The sequence below is a fragment of the Lampetra fluviatilis genome, chromosome 51, assembly GCF_964198595.1.
Source record: "Lampetra fluviatilis chromosome 51, kcLamFluv1.1, whole genome shotgun sequence".
Classification (NCBI taxonomy): domain Eukaryota; kingdom Metazoa; phylum Chordata; class Hyperoartia; order Petromyzontiformes; family Petromyzontidae; genus Lampetra; species Lampetra fluviatilis.
This window is the reverse complement of record NC_136325.1, coordinates 5645354-5661403: the sequence shown is the minus strand read 5'-3', so window position 1 is coordinate 5661403 and position 16050 is coordinate 5645354. Positions and strand designations below refer to the sequence as shown.

Genomic DNA, 16050 nt, shown 5'->3' with positions numbered 1-16050 from the left:
GGCGTCGTTATGGTCGGGATCGAACCCACGACCTCCTGCATACCAGGCGACGTTGCTAACGCCGGCGCTCACCTTCAACTTCTTGACAAGGTTCATGTAGGCGCGCTTGTTCTCCTCCATGATGCCCTGCGAGATGCTCGACAGGTCCGAGGCCAGCGTGCCGTTGATGAGCACACCGATCATGTCGAGCACCGTTGTGAAGAGCTCACTGTCGTCGCGCGCACACACAGCCCAACGTGCGGACACACCGCGCGTGCGGGCCGTTAAAACACGAGTGGAGAACCTTTGCCTTACCGCGGGGCTGAATGATAATCTAAAATAATGGTGGGTATCCACGCATCACAACAACAGCTGGCAAAATACAGCGAGGGGGGAAGTTATGGGATGCGTGGCCACGACTCACTTGTTGGTCTGTACATCTACGGTGCCCGTGCTGACGATCTGCAGCAGCAGCACCGCCCACTCGGTCGTGCACTGCGAGCTGCGCTGGACCGTGTCGAACATCCCTCCGACCTGTATGGTGGTGCCAGCGACAAGTGGGATTTCAGTGGGGTGGGTGGGGGTAAGACAGACCCGGTACATTTCACCATCATTATGAATAATAACTTTCATTTTATACGGCATCATTCATGCAAGTAGCATCCCATAACGCTGTACATTAAGGCCCACTTGAACTATAGGTAGTCCCCGAGTTACGATGGTCCGACTTCCGATATTTCGATGTCGATACGACAAAATTGCCATCAACAACCTAACATCGTTCAAGTATGCAGACGACGGACAGAATCTTGGTGAGTACAGCACAATATGATACGTTACGATACGCTCAATGCATGTACAATACGTAGCTTTAGCGATTTCATTTTAGGGTTACCACGATACGATACGTTCAATGCATGTTAAAAGTTTTTATAGCAGATAGGATTGTTTCCTGAAAAAACTTTCTATTAAATTGCAGTTCATATACTGTAGGTAGGCTAAGAATTTACCTTGTTTTTTTTACTTTACATTTTACTGTGCAATACAGTATTGTGATTAATAAATACATACAGTATATAGTTTATACAGTACGGTACTGTAAATTGCTGTTTTGCTAAATTATCACCATTCTTTAAGACTCCTGGGTAGGCTAGGCCATCTTCGACTTACGATATTTTTGACTTACGATGGGGTCGTCGTAACGCATCTCCATCGTAAGTCGAGGACTGCCTGTATTTAGTTCTCTATCAGAAGCGGCCTGGCCACCAATGATACACAGGGTGGCCCATACGTCTGGATTCATAGGGAAAATAACAAATTCAGATTTCGTGTTGTTTCTGCAGGCTCAAGATGTCTCCGAGTAAGGAAGAACGAGTCCAGATAATTCTACTCCTAGGAGGGAGGTCGCTGTTGAATTTAACAGACTGCATCCAGGCCGTGAGCCAATAACACAGAGCTGGGTTTTTCCTATGATTCCAGACTCAGGGGACACCCTGTATAAAGACCAAAGTCCCATATACAGCCACTACCAAGCGAATGATAACCCTATCACGACAGAGCAAAATAAAAAAAAGTATTTACAAATTAAGAAATGGCACCGAAACAATAAAGCGCAAACAACAACAACAACAACGTTATCACAACAAAGGAATTAATCCACGAGGTCTAACCCCACATCCCGGAACACAAACCCCAACTACCCGACCAAGCCAGGAAACCTTCCATAAGGGGTGGTGGTGGGAGTGCCAAAAACAATTACGATAAATTTACATCAATCGGTACAATGTTCAAAAAGTGAATGCCTATTTTTCAGCGTGTGCCTGGATGAACAACCAGGCCATCAGTTGAGGATTTGAACAACACTGTGATGGAGCTGATTTGTCGGATGTGGAGTGGGAGGGTATTCTAGGCTGTGCATGAGAAAGCGCATCACCCAGTGGCTTTAAGTTACATTTTTTGAGTCTCAAGACATTTTGCAGTCGAGGTCAATGTTGATACGAGTCATGCCGATTGAGTAATTTGCAGGTAAATTTTTTTGCACTGCTATGTTTTGACCAATACCAATTACCCGTGCATTGCACGTTTTCGTGCTATGGGGGGAAACTAGCAAACAGAGCAAATGCATGCAGACTAGTGGCAAAACGTACAAACCCCACACAGAAAGGAACCCGAGTCAAGAATTGAACCCAGGCCCTCTTCTTAACCTTGGAGGCACGAGAGTTAACACTGCGCCACCCCTGCTGCCCCGCAAACACGCATTGGAAGCGGCTACACCGTACGGAGATGAAAATGGCATAGAGCTGCTCGCGTATGGAGGGGTGGGGGTGGGGGGGTGTGGTTATGACCACAGAAAGGTCACGCTGGTGCTAACGGTGAAGGGTGTCCCCCGTCGTACCAAGTTGAGACGAAGCTGCAACGCCTCGTGCATCATCTGCCGAGCCTTCATGTCGTCCTGGTACCGCTCCTCCTGCCAGTTGCTCACGATCTGCGGGAGGGGATCGGCCACGCGCAAGCGTCGGCAAAACATGCACGCGCGTGTAAGCGGCGGGCACGAAAGAGCATCCGCGCGACGTGTTTAGCTCGGGTTAAAATGGCTGGGTTTAAATCGGAAAGCCCTCCTTTCACATTTGGTCAACAATTGAACATCTGGCACATTTGAAAGATTCAGAAGCAGGGGATATAAAGGCAGCTTGACAATACATGGCTTAGTCGATAGTGGCGAGAATAATTATTTAATTAAATGCTTCACAATTGTTTTATTATCGTGCCCGCTGATGACGCTTCTCACAATTATCATTCTAATGGTTAATTCACCTGGTTGACTTGGTTCTGCAGAGACGTTAGGAGGCTCTCCCTCTGCTCATCCTGGCCCTTCAGACAGGTGAGCACCAGCGACAGGAAGGGCTGCTGGCTTAGCAGCGACATGCTGCGGACACATCGCACACGCAGACACGCACACATCTCACTCTTTATTGCCCTCTGCCCCCGCCCACCCCTCCATGCTCGTGTGTGTGTGTACGAAGAACTTATATCGCACCGTACTTAGCCAACCGTGCTAATCGGAGGTGCGGGGAAAGGACATCAAAGTAAACGCAAAAAGGCAGTTCTAAAGAAATGAGTTTTCAATCTTGATTATTTTAAAGTGCATAGCTCCAGTGGCTTCCTATCGGACGGAAGAGCGTTCCAGACGGCCGCAGAAGCGCATCTGAACGCGCGATGCGGTCACCGTCTTTGTTCACGTATCGGTGATAAGGGCAGCGGGCCTCGGCCAAAACCGCACAAAGACCCCAACGGCGCCCATTGCCCACATGCACCAAATGGGAGAGAAACCCACAAATACGTCAATGCCATTTTTAACCCTTTCCAACAAACGTTGAAAGCTTAGAACGTAACGTATCTCGTAGACATCACTGGTCCCGAGCCTGAAATTCCCATGGCAGGGTCAGGTCCATTCTTGCTCGGCATAAACGGCCTGTTGGCTTCCCACCGAGTGGTGGAGCCTTGGTCGACAGCATCTACTTCTCCCCCAAATAGCGTGTAACAGACTGTCGGCGTAACTGCTGTTTGCGAGCACCTATGAAGGCCAGCACGGCACACTAGGGGGGGCGATGTAGTTAACACCACGCCCAGTCGCATTTATCTCCCCAGTGCTGATGATGAAACACCACGCCTGATACATATTTGAGGCCGAGTTGGTCTATGGGGAGGCCCAGGACCGGTTCAAATATTCGCCACTGTTATTTGGCGTGAGCGGGATTGGAACTCAGGTCACAGGATTCGCGGCGCGCTAACCACTGCACCACCAATCCCCACACTTGTTAACTGACGATCGACACAAAGACAAAGATCCCCCGTATATCCTTAAGACTGTAGGGGCAAGTGCTGTTAGCGAGCACCTATAAAGGCCAGCACAGCACGCGAGGGGGTGGGCGGTCAACACCGCGCCCGGTCGCCTTTGTCTCCCTAGTGGCGATATTTACACATCGCACCAGGTACTCATTTGAGGCAGAGTCGACCTAAGGGGAGGCCCAGGACCGGTTAAAATCATCGTCACTGGTGTTGACCGTGAGTGGGACTCGAACCCGGTTCGCCATGTTCGTAGCGCAGTGCGCTCACCACTACACTACCGCTCCCCACACACACACGTGTGCGCTCGCGTACCTCTTCTGTTTCTGTCGGTCGCGCTCCTTCTTGGAGGAGGACCCGAGGTGCTGGCCCTTCTCCAGCTCCTCTCCGGCCGCCTTGAGCACGCGGCCTTGCACCGAGCTGGGCAGCTTCGCGATGAGCGGCGCCACCAGCCACACGCCCTTGCGCTCTGACGAGCTGCTCGCAACAAGAAAAAAACGGTCCCTTCACGATCAAGGTCGCCGAACGTTTCGCCTTCTTCCCTCGCACCGGAATTCCTTCCGATCGTCTTTTTCCCCCCATGCTCCGATTAACCTTGCTCAGTTAAAGAACCGTGTTGACTCCTGTTGAATGCAAGTTTTACAGTGCTGTTTTGTTTCCGACTGACATTTTGGGCCTTGTGTACCGCAGCAACTTTGTAAAAATATACATGTTTGAAACGTTACTTTGGGCCCTCCCCATATAAACCTTTGTCTCTGCACCGTGGTTCCCACATGGGTAAGGCAGCGAACCCAGATTTTGGCACGACAGAGCTCTGTGATGTCGAAATCTGGCCACTCTTTGCGGAGTTTCTGTTCCCCCCTGTGATTGGCGCTTTGTACTGGGCTCGCGTTGAGTTGTAATGAACAAGAACTTAAATTATGTTACCGTGGCTAAAACTGTTTGTGCCACCGCACCTTGACAATGCTCTCTGCGCTCTGCAGGATCTGGCATCGGCACGCGACCTCCAAGATCTGCCCTAACCCTTTTTTCCAGGCACCCATTAAAGCATCGTGCGCACAGCCATTACCCTACCGACAGAAATTTCAAGTCGGCTAGTTGGATAACGATTTGTATCCATGTGGCAACTCAAAGCGCCTTACACGTCATCTCAGCCTTGCATTGTAACGGCCGCCAGTTGCTAGCCACCTGTAAGAGGCACGAAGTGAACGCAGCACCAGCCAGCAAGTGGACATTAGACTACCAGTCCGGGGGAGGCCATGTTGCGATGCGGTTTTTTTTCCCAAGCCAAGTAATGTTCCCGTCGTGATTCACCAAATTCAGATTTCTTTTAAACGATATCCACCGCGAAGCAGACGGCGGTTATTCTACGGTCACCGAACCGACAACATTAACTAGTTCTAGATTTGAAGCTTTCGTGACTGCAAGGATTCATATTCTTGGGTTTTTTCGGTAAAGTCATGTAGGTAAAAAATTAAAATTAATAAAAGTAAAATAAAAATAAAATCACGACGTTTCGGAGGCAACACAAGCCTCCGTCTTCAGATGGAACCGTCACAGCACGATAGCTATGTTGCCTCCGAAACGTCGTGATTTTTATTTTATTTTACTTTTATTAATTTTAATTTTTCCATTAACTAGGGCAGCCGCCGGGCAACCGAACCGTGGACCTCCACAACTATAGCGGCGAACGCGCCGCAGCTGCTCTGCCACGCAGCCGCCAAGAATCGCCGGACAGATGTGGCCGGGCCCGACCTGAGGAAGGGCTTCTTCTTGGCGGCCGCGGCTGCGTTCTGCACAGCATCGCTGCTGCCGACACCTGTGCCAGGGCCGCCCCCTCCGTGTCCCAGAAGGCCGAGCGACATGAGGTTGGAGGAGCTGTTCATCTCGGCCGACTGCTGGAAAACCTCGATGGTCACCTTGGCTATGTTCTCCAGAAGGTTGTTCATTTCCTGGACGCGCACATTTATGACGGTGTGTTAGGGTCTTACGCAAACCAACAATGATAAAATTTAGGGGTTACTTCAAGGTGCACATAATACTGGTTCTACAACGTAGGCATGGTTATAACCTAACATGTACTGCGAAAGTGGCTTAATTTAATGACAAAGACGGTTATAGCCCTCTGATAGCAGGGAACTTTTACAGGAAGAGGAGGGAAAACATTGGACATCATGTCATACAGCACACGGCACAACCCAAATACACATTGGAGAACCACACAGAAACAAAACCAAAAACACAATGTGCGGTAAAACACTTTTCTATCCAAAAAAGCGAGGAGGTATTTTTTTTTTTACTTTATACATTCTTACGTAACTAAAATGACGGGCACCTGAAGGAGTTTTTCAAAAATATATGTTTTTAACCATTTCATTTTCCAGCTTAATGTGAACTTACGGAGTTGTGACACTGCTTAATCATCAGCTGCAGCTCCAACCACGACTGCCTGAGCGTCCACTGGTCTAGGTGCTGTCGACAAAAAAAAAAACATCGCAGTGTTAGATACAAACGGATAAGACGCCATCAATTGGCTGCATGATCGGAGGGCAGAAAGTGGTGTCTGTCCAGTGTGAAAGAGTAGGCCAAATACTCTCTAGAAGGGGTCCTTCCACCAGAAGCGGTGTAAGGAAGCATTAGCAGGGCTGAACATTCACCTATATTCATGTTACCCGATTAGTCGAGGAATTGGGCTGATAATCGGGAGAGTAATGGATCACTTCTATTAACTAATTGCCCAGTTCAAGAACCCAGATGGCCACAGCTGACGTATGCATCCAGGGAGTGGAAGTGTACGACTGTGCTACAAACCCAGACACCCGAGTTCGATTCCAACTCGCGTCCAATATCTGTGACTCATATTCGAACTGGTCGGAAGCTTCCCCTAGATTGACTCAGCCTTAAATTAGTACCTGGTGCAGAGTGTATACATCAGCACTGAGAAGATAAAGTCGGCAGAGCGCGGTATTGACCACCCACCCCCTCGTCTGCCATGCTGGCGATCATAGGTGCTCGCTAATAGCAATTGCCCAAACCGCCTGGATAGGCTATACTTAGTGTGCCTATGCAGGATCTTTGTCTTTGTGTGCCTATGCAAGTTTGTGTATAGCGGTTAGTGCACAGCGCAATGAACCCGGCGACCTGAGTTTGATTCCCGCTCACGTCCAACACCAGTGACTATTATCTGAATCGGTCCTGGGCCTCCCCGTGGTAGACTCAGCCTCAAATGAGCACCTGGTGCGGTGTTTAAAAACATTGCCACTTGGGAGACAAAGGCGTGGTGCTGGCCACCCACCCCCTCGTGTATTGTACTGGCCTTCATAGGAGCTTGCGAACAGCACCTGCTCCAACAGTCTGTTACAGGGTATACGGGGGACCTTCGTTTTTGTGTGTGTGTGCACGCGTGGCACCTGGGTCTGTCCCGTGATCTCCCGCCAGTGGGCGTTCGACGCTTCACGTCGCCTTAAAGCGCACCTGGCCTGGCAAGAGCTCCGTGGTGACGTCAACCGGCACTTACGTGTCGAATGGTGTTGGTTGTTGTTGTTGTGATGCGCGAGCTCGTGCCGACCTGCAGTATGCGCTTGATGCGCTGCCTCTGCGGGTTGTCCGAGTCCTGCGCGTCGGGCAGCCCGTGGGGGTAGCAGATGAGCTGCAGCAGGTGCTGCGCCTGCTTGTTGGAGAGCACGGGGTCCAGCAGCAGGTCCTTGTCGTCGCGCAGTGACTCGGGCTCCTTCAGGCAGCGCTCACCCACCCACTCCTGAGGACGCACGGACAAGGTGGTGGGGGGGGGTTGTGGGAAGGGGAAGGGTGCGGGGCAGCCCAGGCCAGAGCAGGCTCGCAACAACGAGACGGCAAGCCGGGACGCGGAGGAGTCTCCACTAGGGGATGCTCTCCAATAGCTCAGCTTGTTGGAGAGTATATTTAGTATATTGATGATATTGATGTAGTTTATATTTTAGTTTTTTACGTGGTGGGTTGGCTACTACAGCTCCTTACTATTAAAATTCCTTCCCTTTATTACTGCTAACCCTACCTCGTCCCTTTGTCGCTGCTAATCCTACATAATGCACGGGCATAATATGACGTTGAGACCCCCCCCACCTCCTACGCATTCCACAAGTAGTGACTAATCCCATATCTGCATTTTCCATAAATATGCTAAATTCCTCTGTTGATTCTAGATTTGAAGCTTTCGTGACTGCAAGGATTCATATTCTTAGGTTTTTTTTCGGTAAAGTCACGTAGGTAAAACATCAAAATTAATGAAAATAAAATAAAAACAAAAATCACGACGTTTCGGAGGCAACACAAGTCTCCGTCATCAGGTGGGACCGTCACAGCCGAATTAGCTGCATCAAGTGAGGCAATGATTCAAGATGTAATCCCTTATAAGCAAGTTGAAGGGGGAGGAGAGGGGGGGGGAGCTCATCAGAATGTGGTAGCCAATGAATGGAACGTATCGGGAGGGAGGGGGGCGGTGTTGGCGTGTGCAGCAGCAACCGCGTCCAAGCCGTCGTGCATTCTTTTTTTTTTTGGCCCCGCCCCCCCCCCTCTCCCTCCCGATGCGTTGTACTTGGCACTCCGTGCTGTCTTTGAGCCCCGCACGGCTGCTTGCGTTGTGGCCGAAACGTCGTGAGAATTGTATTATTTTAATTATTTTATTATTTCCCTTCTACGTGACTTTACCGAAAGAACCAAGAAGATGAATCCCTGCAGTCACGAAAGCTTTGAATCGAAATTTATGATGCCTACTGACTCGGCAGGCGAGGACACTCAAAGCGAACGGTGCGCGTTCGAAAGCGATTGGTCCTCGTGTGCAGTTGCTGGGGCAGCACCTGCTGGCAGATGGTCTTGAGCGCGAACTTGGCGTACTCGCTGAGGCTCGCCGTCTCGATGGCGGTGACGCGGCCGCCCGGCCGGGCCCCCTTGCCGCTACCGGGGCCGCCGGCACCGGCACCGCCGGCGCCGCCGCCGCCGCTGCTCAGGACCTCGTCGTCGGCGGCGTCGTCGAGACCCCGGATAGGCGCCAGCAGGCTCGCCACGCTCACGTCGTCGCCGTGCGAGCTGTGCAGGCCTGGCCCGCCCAGATCCATGTCGCCTACGGAAGGAATCGCAAGGGCGCAGAGGGGCCATTGAGCGTTGATGATGAAGATGAGCAGAGGTCTGCAATGTGGTAATTAGCGGCATCGAAGGTCGTAGGAGTTGTGAGAATAAATCACATGAGGGGTCTCCACAGCGAGTACTCGAAAACTCATGCACGCGCATGGATTCCGTAAAGCGTTGGAAGCATTTGATTAACAACATAGAAGCTAACGGGTATATCTATATCTATCAGGGCATATTTGCAAAAAGTCAATTTATTCCTGGTTTATATCTCGACATTTTGGGCAACTCTTTGAGCAATCTGGCCAGTTTTTAATAGTGCGATTCCCTCACTGCGATGAGCACGGTTAGCTACGTACGGTGCAAAAGAAGTTCAACGTACATGCATACGTACACAGCAACGCAACTCTGTTCTAAATTTTCACTCGTATTGGAGAGCTATTGTGGACCCCCCCAGCCCAGCCTGCCCGCCCCGTACCCCTCCGACTTGACGGAACAGCAGGCAGATCCGTTCATTAGGGAGGAGACCGCGTCTCACCGAGCATGAGGATGGCCTTGAGTACAGCGAAGACAGCCCCCACCTCGATGCTGTTGTGAGCCGCAGCCAGCAGATGCCGGTCACACGATGAGCGGATGCCAGGGCTGGACTTACCTGGGTAGGGGGGCGAAGGCAGTGGGGGTGGGGGGGGTGGGAAGAAGAGTTGCGTTAAAGGGGGCAACGCTTGCTCGCGATGACCACTTTACAAAAGAGGTTCCAGGTAAAGCGTCTCTTCTGTGCTCTTAGGTTTTTTCGGTAAAGCCATGTAGGTAAAAATTAATAAACAATTAAATGTTATACTAAAAAATAAATAAATAAAAATAATATTGATAAAATAATAAATCACGACGTTTCGGAGGCAACACAAGTCTCCGTCATCAGGTGGGACCGTCACAGCTATCACTTGATACAGTAAATCTGGCTGTGACGGTCCCACCTGATGACGGAGACTTGTGTTGCCTCCGAAACGTCGCGATTTATTATTTTATTTCTATTTCTAAAATGTTTATTATTAGTTTTCAGGTAGAAAATAGTATTATTTAGTTATTTTCCCTACGTGACTTTACCGAATCCTTGCAGTCACGACAGCATCAAATCTACAATCGTCTCTTCTGTGCACAAACGAACATCAGGGGCTGTGCTCACGCCTCTAATGGTGAATCCGAGCTAGTAGCGGACATTCCACACCGCTACGACGGAAGACAGTCCCTCTCTCTCTCTCGAGGACGAGCAGTTTCGACTTCCCCATCTTTATCAATGCACATTTTAGTGCACTACAGATGACGGGAAATTCCACATTGCCACGGTTGCGTAGAAACACAGGCGGCTACACCAACATCGGGTGCGACATCACCTCCTGGCGGCGTGGACGGCGTGACCTGAGGAGTTTTGAAGAGGTGCAGCAGCAGACGGCAGGTGAGCCGAGCTCCGGGTTCTGCGTCGGAGTCTCCGCACACAGCTGCACGGGGGAAACACGACACGTACGTACGTACGTATATGTATGTACGTTTAACTAATTTTGCACCGTACGTAGCCAACCGTGCTAATTAGAGGTACGGGGGAAGGACTATGAACTATAGGACTCTGTGTGAGTCTGTGGGTCTCTGTGTGAGTCTGTGGGTCTCTGTGTGAGTCTGTGGGTCTCTGTGTGAGTCTGTGGGTCTCTGTGTGAGTCTGTGGGTCTCTGTGTGAGTCTGTGGGTCTCTGTGTTAGTCTATGGGTCTCTGTGTGAGTCTATGGGTCTCTGTGTGAGTCTATGGGTCTCTGTGTGAGTCTATAAATCTCTGTGTGAGTCTATGGGTCTCTGTGTGAGTCCATGGGTCTCTGTGTAAGTCTATGGGTCTCTGTGAGAGTCTATGGGTCTCTGTGTGAGTCTATGGGTCTGTGTGAGTCTATGGGTCTCTGTGTGAGCCTATGGGTCTCTGTGTGAGCCTATGGGTCTCTGTGTGAGTCTATGGGTCTCTGTGTGAGTCTATGGGTCTGTGTGTGAGTCCATGGGTCTCCGTATGAGTCTATGGGTCTATGTGTGAGTCTATGGGTCTCTGTGTGAGTCTATGGGTCTCTGTGTGAGTCTATGGGTCTCTGTGTGAGTCTATGGGTCTCTGTGTGAGTCTATGGGTCTCTGTGTGAGTCTATGGGTCTCTGTGTGAGTCTATGGGTCTCTGTGTGAGTCTATGGGTCTCTCTGTGAGTATTATGTGTGTATGTTGAACTTCTTTCGCACCGTACGTAGGCAACCGTGCTAATCGGAGGTGCGGGGGGACAACAATCACAAAGCGCATACTTGGCCGAGCGGTGGCGCCTTTGCCGCTTGCCACAAATGTTCGAGGTTCAAGCCCGGCGGCCACACCGGTTAATACTGTGTGCGTCGTAATCTTGAGATATGCGGTGTCTGTACCATGGTGGGCGTTAAATATTCCGTGAAGTTGTGATAAAAAAAAAAGAGTAGTTCGCGATTGCCTCGTGTCACGCTTCAAATTTTCCAAATCCTGAATTAATTTGACGATTTCTTAAATGAGACAATCCACAATGCAACATCGCCCCCCACCCCCGTACTGGCAGAACATGCTCGTGAAGGACAAAGCAGAAATCTACAAAAATAGAACATGGCAGGGTAAGTGTTGGACAAATTATTCAGCAAAAATTAAGTTGCACTGGGTGGGACGTGCGTGCACAACGGAGGAGAGCCGAGTGCCGAGGCAGCCAATGGAACGGTCTCCACGTGTCAGGTGACCAAGATGAAGACCTAAGACCAGACGGTTGGATGCTGTTAGGAGGGCAGGTCTTGCAGGTTGCGTGTCTCCTGTGCAAACATCTGTGAGATCTGGCAGAGGGCCTAAAGAGCTGACGAGGTGTGGTGGCATCAACGGCAATGGGGGGCAACGGTGGTAAAATGTTGACTACCACACCCAGTACACAGGAGGTTGTGGGTTCGATCCAGATCAAGACACCTTTATATTTGGAGTTTGCATGTTCTCCCCGTGTTCGCGTGGATCTTACTCTGGGTCCTCTGCCTTTTCTCTCCACACTTAGAATCAACGTGCGTTCAAGAGTATTTGGCTGCTGTACATTTTCACGTGATAAGCCATGAAGCCATCGTTTGTGGCCAGGTCTCTTCTGAAAAAGAGCTATATATGATAATTGTTTTTTTACCCTTTTATTTGGCAACAAAACTGACACCTTTTTTTTTACAAGGAGTCATGTTTGCATAGACCACAATACCTGCAGCCATAATGCAAACAAAAAACATAACTCTGATAATATATGCACTGTCCTTGAAGTTGATTGGTCCACACCAAGGACAGTGCATATATTATCAGAGTTATGTTTTTTGTTTGCATTATGGCTGCAGGTATTGTGGTCTATGCAAACATGACTCCTTGTAAAAAAGGTGTCAGTTTTGTTGCCAGATAGAAGGGTAAAAGACCAATTATCATATTTTTTTTACTGGCAAATGAGGTTCCAATGGTGTAAGAGCTATATATCTTAGTTGGCCTTATCCGGTAAAATAAAAAAGTTTAGTTTAGCCATGATGATATCTTCAAGGCACTGGATATGGGGGGGGGGGGCTCCAGTGGGCATCACTCACCGGCGAGGAGGGAGGGCAACGCCACATGCTGAATGACGTCCTCAAGTGAGAAGCTCTGGCGAGCGATGAGGATGGCGATGAAGGTGGCTAGCGAGTCGTGGAATGACAGGTCGCTCACCTGCACGGCCAGACAGGAGCAGTGCAGTCGATACCAAGAGCCCCAAAGGGCCAAGAAACATTTCGTGAAAATATTATTTTATAATCGCTGGCGATGCATTCAATGTGAGAAACTTCGGTTAGGCAGCAGTAAAGAGTGACGGATGCGAGATCTGCCCGGCCCATAAAAACAGGATTTGGTAAAGTGTCTGATTAACAATGACTGGCGTACAGAGCACACAATCTCAAGCAGTCACGTGACCTCTGCCTGTGATCCGATTGGAAGATTCCAATCGATTTGCCACGATGGATAGCAGAGATCGCATTTGCGAAGATTTGGGCAACGATATTTTTTCAACAACTGCTCAGAAAATATTTCCCTAAAATGTTCCTCGAGTAGAATAAAAACGTACCTACCTTGAAAACTAAACAATCACAACAGCCAACGAGAATAAAAACAAAAACAACAACTGCTGGATGGAGGCGATCCTATGATGTTGGCCGTGATAGTTGTTTGAATCTACTTCACAACTTTTCGAGATCACTTGCCACTCATGTTAGCCGTGGCCAGGATTCGAACTCAGGACGTGAGGTTGGAAATCAAATTAAGCTTGTATACTCGGTAAAGTCACGTAGAAAGAGAAAATAATAAATTAAATAATTATAATTTTATCTTTCTACGTGACTTTACCGAAAAAAAACAAGAGTAAATCTTGCAGTCACGAAAGCGCCAAATCAAGTTAAGCTTGTATAGTGCTGCATTGACATAATTAACCCTGTATCCCTTCACTCACCTGGAAAATACGGTCCAAAAACGTTACAAATTAAAAAAAGATAAATTAACCCTTTCCCATTCCGATGACGTACATGTACGTCATCAGTTTCATCAACTAAAATCGGTACGTCTTCAGGTCAGAAGACATACCGAGGCTTCCACAAGGCTATGCGGGAGGGAATGTGGCACAGTTTGGCGCAAGCTATCGTGCAGTGCGGTCTTGTCGCTCCGGTTCTCTGCGGCGAGTACAACGCGTTTAAAAACAACTGCGCTACTACGCCTCTCTAAATAAAAATAACGCTGAGCCGCTCGCCCGTTCCCAGATTCGGCGGTGAATGGGGGACCCCCACACCCTGCAACTTGTAGACGTCTCGGGAACGGGAAAGGGGTCAACAACTCACGTCAACGCTGCACAGAAGGTCATTGAAGCCGCAGCCGTGGTTGGAGGAGCAGCAGAGGGCCTTGAGCACCCCCAGCCACTCGGAGCTCAGCGCGGTGCAGCACGCGGTCAGCTCGGCGCACAGGTTCCCCACGTCGTTTATCCTTTGCGAATGAACGCCGACGAAGACCGAACCAAAACAGACGCGTTTCAGAGGCCTGCCAGTAACGGCCACTCCCTTACGAACAGCACCCGATGTACCACGACGACGTACAATCAACCCATCCCCCCAAGGGTCGTCCAATTGGCCTTCCAACCGTAAGTTGCAATCACAATTATCAAGTCCTGAATCAAAAGGGCTCCGTTCAAACTCATAAACACTCGCCCCAAGGCCTGATCCACAATACCTTGTTAATCTCGTCAAGGAGTATCAACCATCACGTGAACTCTGGTCATCCTTGCAGCAACAGCGCCATTTGGCTAGCCGTCGAACAAAGACGGTGACCGCATCGCGTGCTCAGATGTGCTTCTGCGGCCGTCTGGAACGAACTTCCTTCCGATATTAGGAAGCCACTGGAGCCATGCACTTTTAAATAATCTAGATTGAACACTCATTTCTTTAGAACTGCCTTTTTGCGTTCAGTTTGTTGTCCTTCCCCCGCACCTCCGATTAGTACGGTTGGCTACGTACGGTGCGAAATAAGTTCAAACATACACACATACATCCAAAGTCTTAATCCTGATATGAAACATCAAACAACTAAATAGGAAATCACTCCAACCCCCCCGCTGCTCCTACTACCCCAGTAACGGTACCCTTGACCGGCTTAATTTCTATCACCCCAAAGCTTCCTCCTGTTGTAAACTTGTGTATTTTACACCCACCCAGAACTTGATGCGGTTTTCATCGTAATCGGTTTAACGCTCAAATGAATGAGCTTTAACTGAAACGATGCGGGCTAGGGTAGGGTGGCGGGTGGGGTATACGCCCGGCGAACTCACCGATCCGTATCCTGGTGGCCCGTGCAGATGTGCATGAGCGCGTTGCACACGAAGCTGTAGCGGTGGACCGCGCTGTCATGCAGCACCTTGCCGAGCAGCGAGTAGTTGATCTGCGTGTCCGGGTGCTCGATGTAGTCCTGCATGAACTCGGGGTCCCACAGCAGGTTGGACGTGGAGGGCGTCACGCTGCAGTAGATGGTTTGCTTCACCTTGGAGCAGGCGCCACTGCGAACACGGGGAGTGACACCGCCACCACGGCCGTCACATGCTACCGCCAACGCAGCCGCCACGAGCCACTACTGCAACGGACACCACCACCACCACAGCTACAGCTACCACAGTCACTACAACCACCATAACCGATGCTATATCAGTTGCCACCGACTGCTGCATCGGCCACAACAGCCATCACAGCGACCACAACCTCCATACAAAGCCACCACAATCACCACAACCGATGCTCTCGTCAGTAGCTACTGCTGCATCAGCAACAACAGCTGCAACCACCGCCGCCATCACGACCACATCAGATAACACAATTGTCAGGTGGTCGTGTGGCTCTGGGTCAAACACTGGTGTTGGGCAAGGGCTTGTTCAGACGTGCATTTCTCAATCTCCGACTAGCACGGTTGGCTACGTACGGTGCAAAAGAAGTGCAACATCCATCTATACAAACTCCAGTCCCTTGGTTGGAAAGCGTCCCAAACTAACGGCATCGACAGTAAGCCAGGGCGCGACAGCTGCCTTGCACCCTTCTCACCTTAAGAGGTCCCCAAATTTGCTCTTGAGGTGGCTGCAGGACACGCACAGGTCGTAGAGGTACGCGAGAATGCAGCGCTCGGGGGAAGAGCAGTCCGAAGGGTTGGCCACGTGCTTCACCACGCCGCACAACCTGCCAGGGTGCAAATGTGAGTGGGGCGATGACGACAACAAGGGCGCCACGGTGGCGAGATGTTTACTACCTCGCCTGGTATACAGGAGGTCGTGGATTCATCACTCCGCACGGCCTGCCGCGGTGCACAGCGAGTATAAAGATGACGACAACAAGGGCGGTGCCACGGAGGAGAGATGTTTACTACCTCGCCTGGTATACAGGAGGTCATGGATTCATCACTCCGCACGGCCTGCCGTGGTGCACAGCGAGTATAAAGATGACGACAACAAGGGCGGTGCCACGGAGGCGAGATGTTTACTACCTCGCCTGGTATACAGGAGGTCGTGGATTCATCACTCCGCACGGCCTGC

General features: G+C 50.2%; 1 protein-coding gene across 2 annotated transcripts in view; it reads right to left on the bottom strand.

Annotated features, from left to right (window-relative positions):
- The window catches only part of LOC144948879 (mediator of RNA polymerase II transcription subunit 12-like protein), a 75645-nt gene that overhangs the window by 14556 nt on the left and 45039 nt on the right, over window positions 1-16050 (bottom strand). For both annotated transcript variants that reach the window (XM_078878586.1, XM_078878587.1), the window contains exons 20-34: window positions 15566-15697; window positions 14806-15030; window positions 13826-13967; window positions 12554-12671; window positions 10320-10424; window positions 9467-9580; window positions 8661-8923; window positions 7394-7582; window positions 6226-6297; window positions 5581-5777; window positions 4141-4302; window positions 2794-2905; window positions 2375-2464; window positions 404-513; window positions 73-208 (exon numbers count right to left, since the gene is read on the bottom strand). In XM_078878586.1, coding sequence (XP_078734712.1) covers window positions 73-208; window positions 404-513; window positions 2375-2464; window positions 2794-2905; window positions 4141-4302; window positions 5581-5777; window positions 6226-6297; window positions 7394-7582; window positions 8661-8923; window positions 9467-9580; window positions 10320-10424; window positions 12554-12671; window positions 13826-13967; window positions 14806-15030; window positions 15566-15697 — 2167 coding nt within the window. The remainder of the gene's footprint in view (window positions 1-72; window positions 209-403; window positions 514-2374; window positions 2465-2793; window positions 2906-4140; window positions 4303-5580; window positions 5778-6225; window positions 6298-7393; window positions 7583-8660; window positions 8924-9466; window positions 9581-10319; window positions 10425-12553; window positions 12672-13825; window positions 13968-14805; window positions 15031-15565; window positions 15698-16050) is intronic.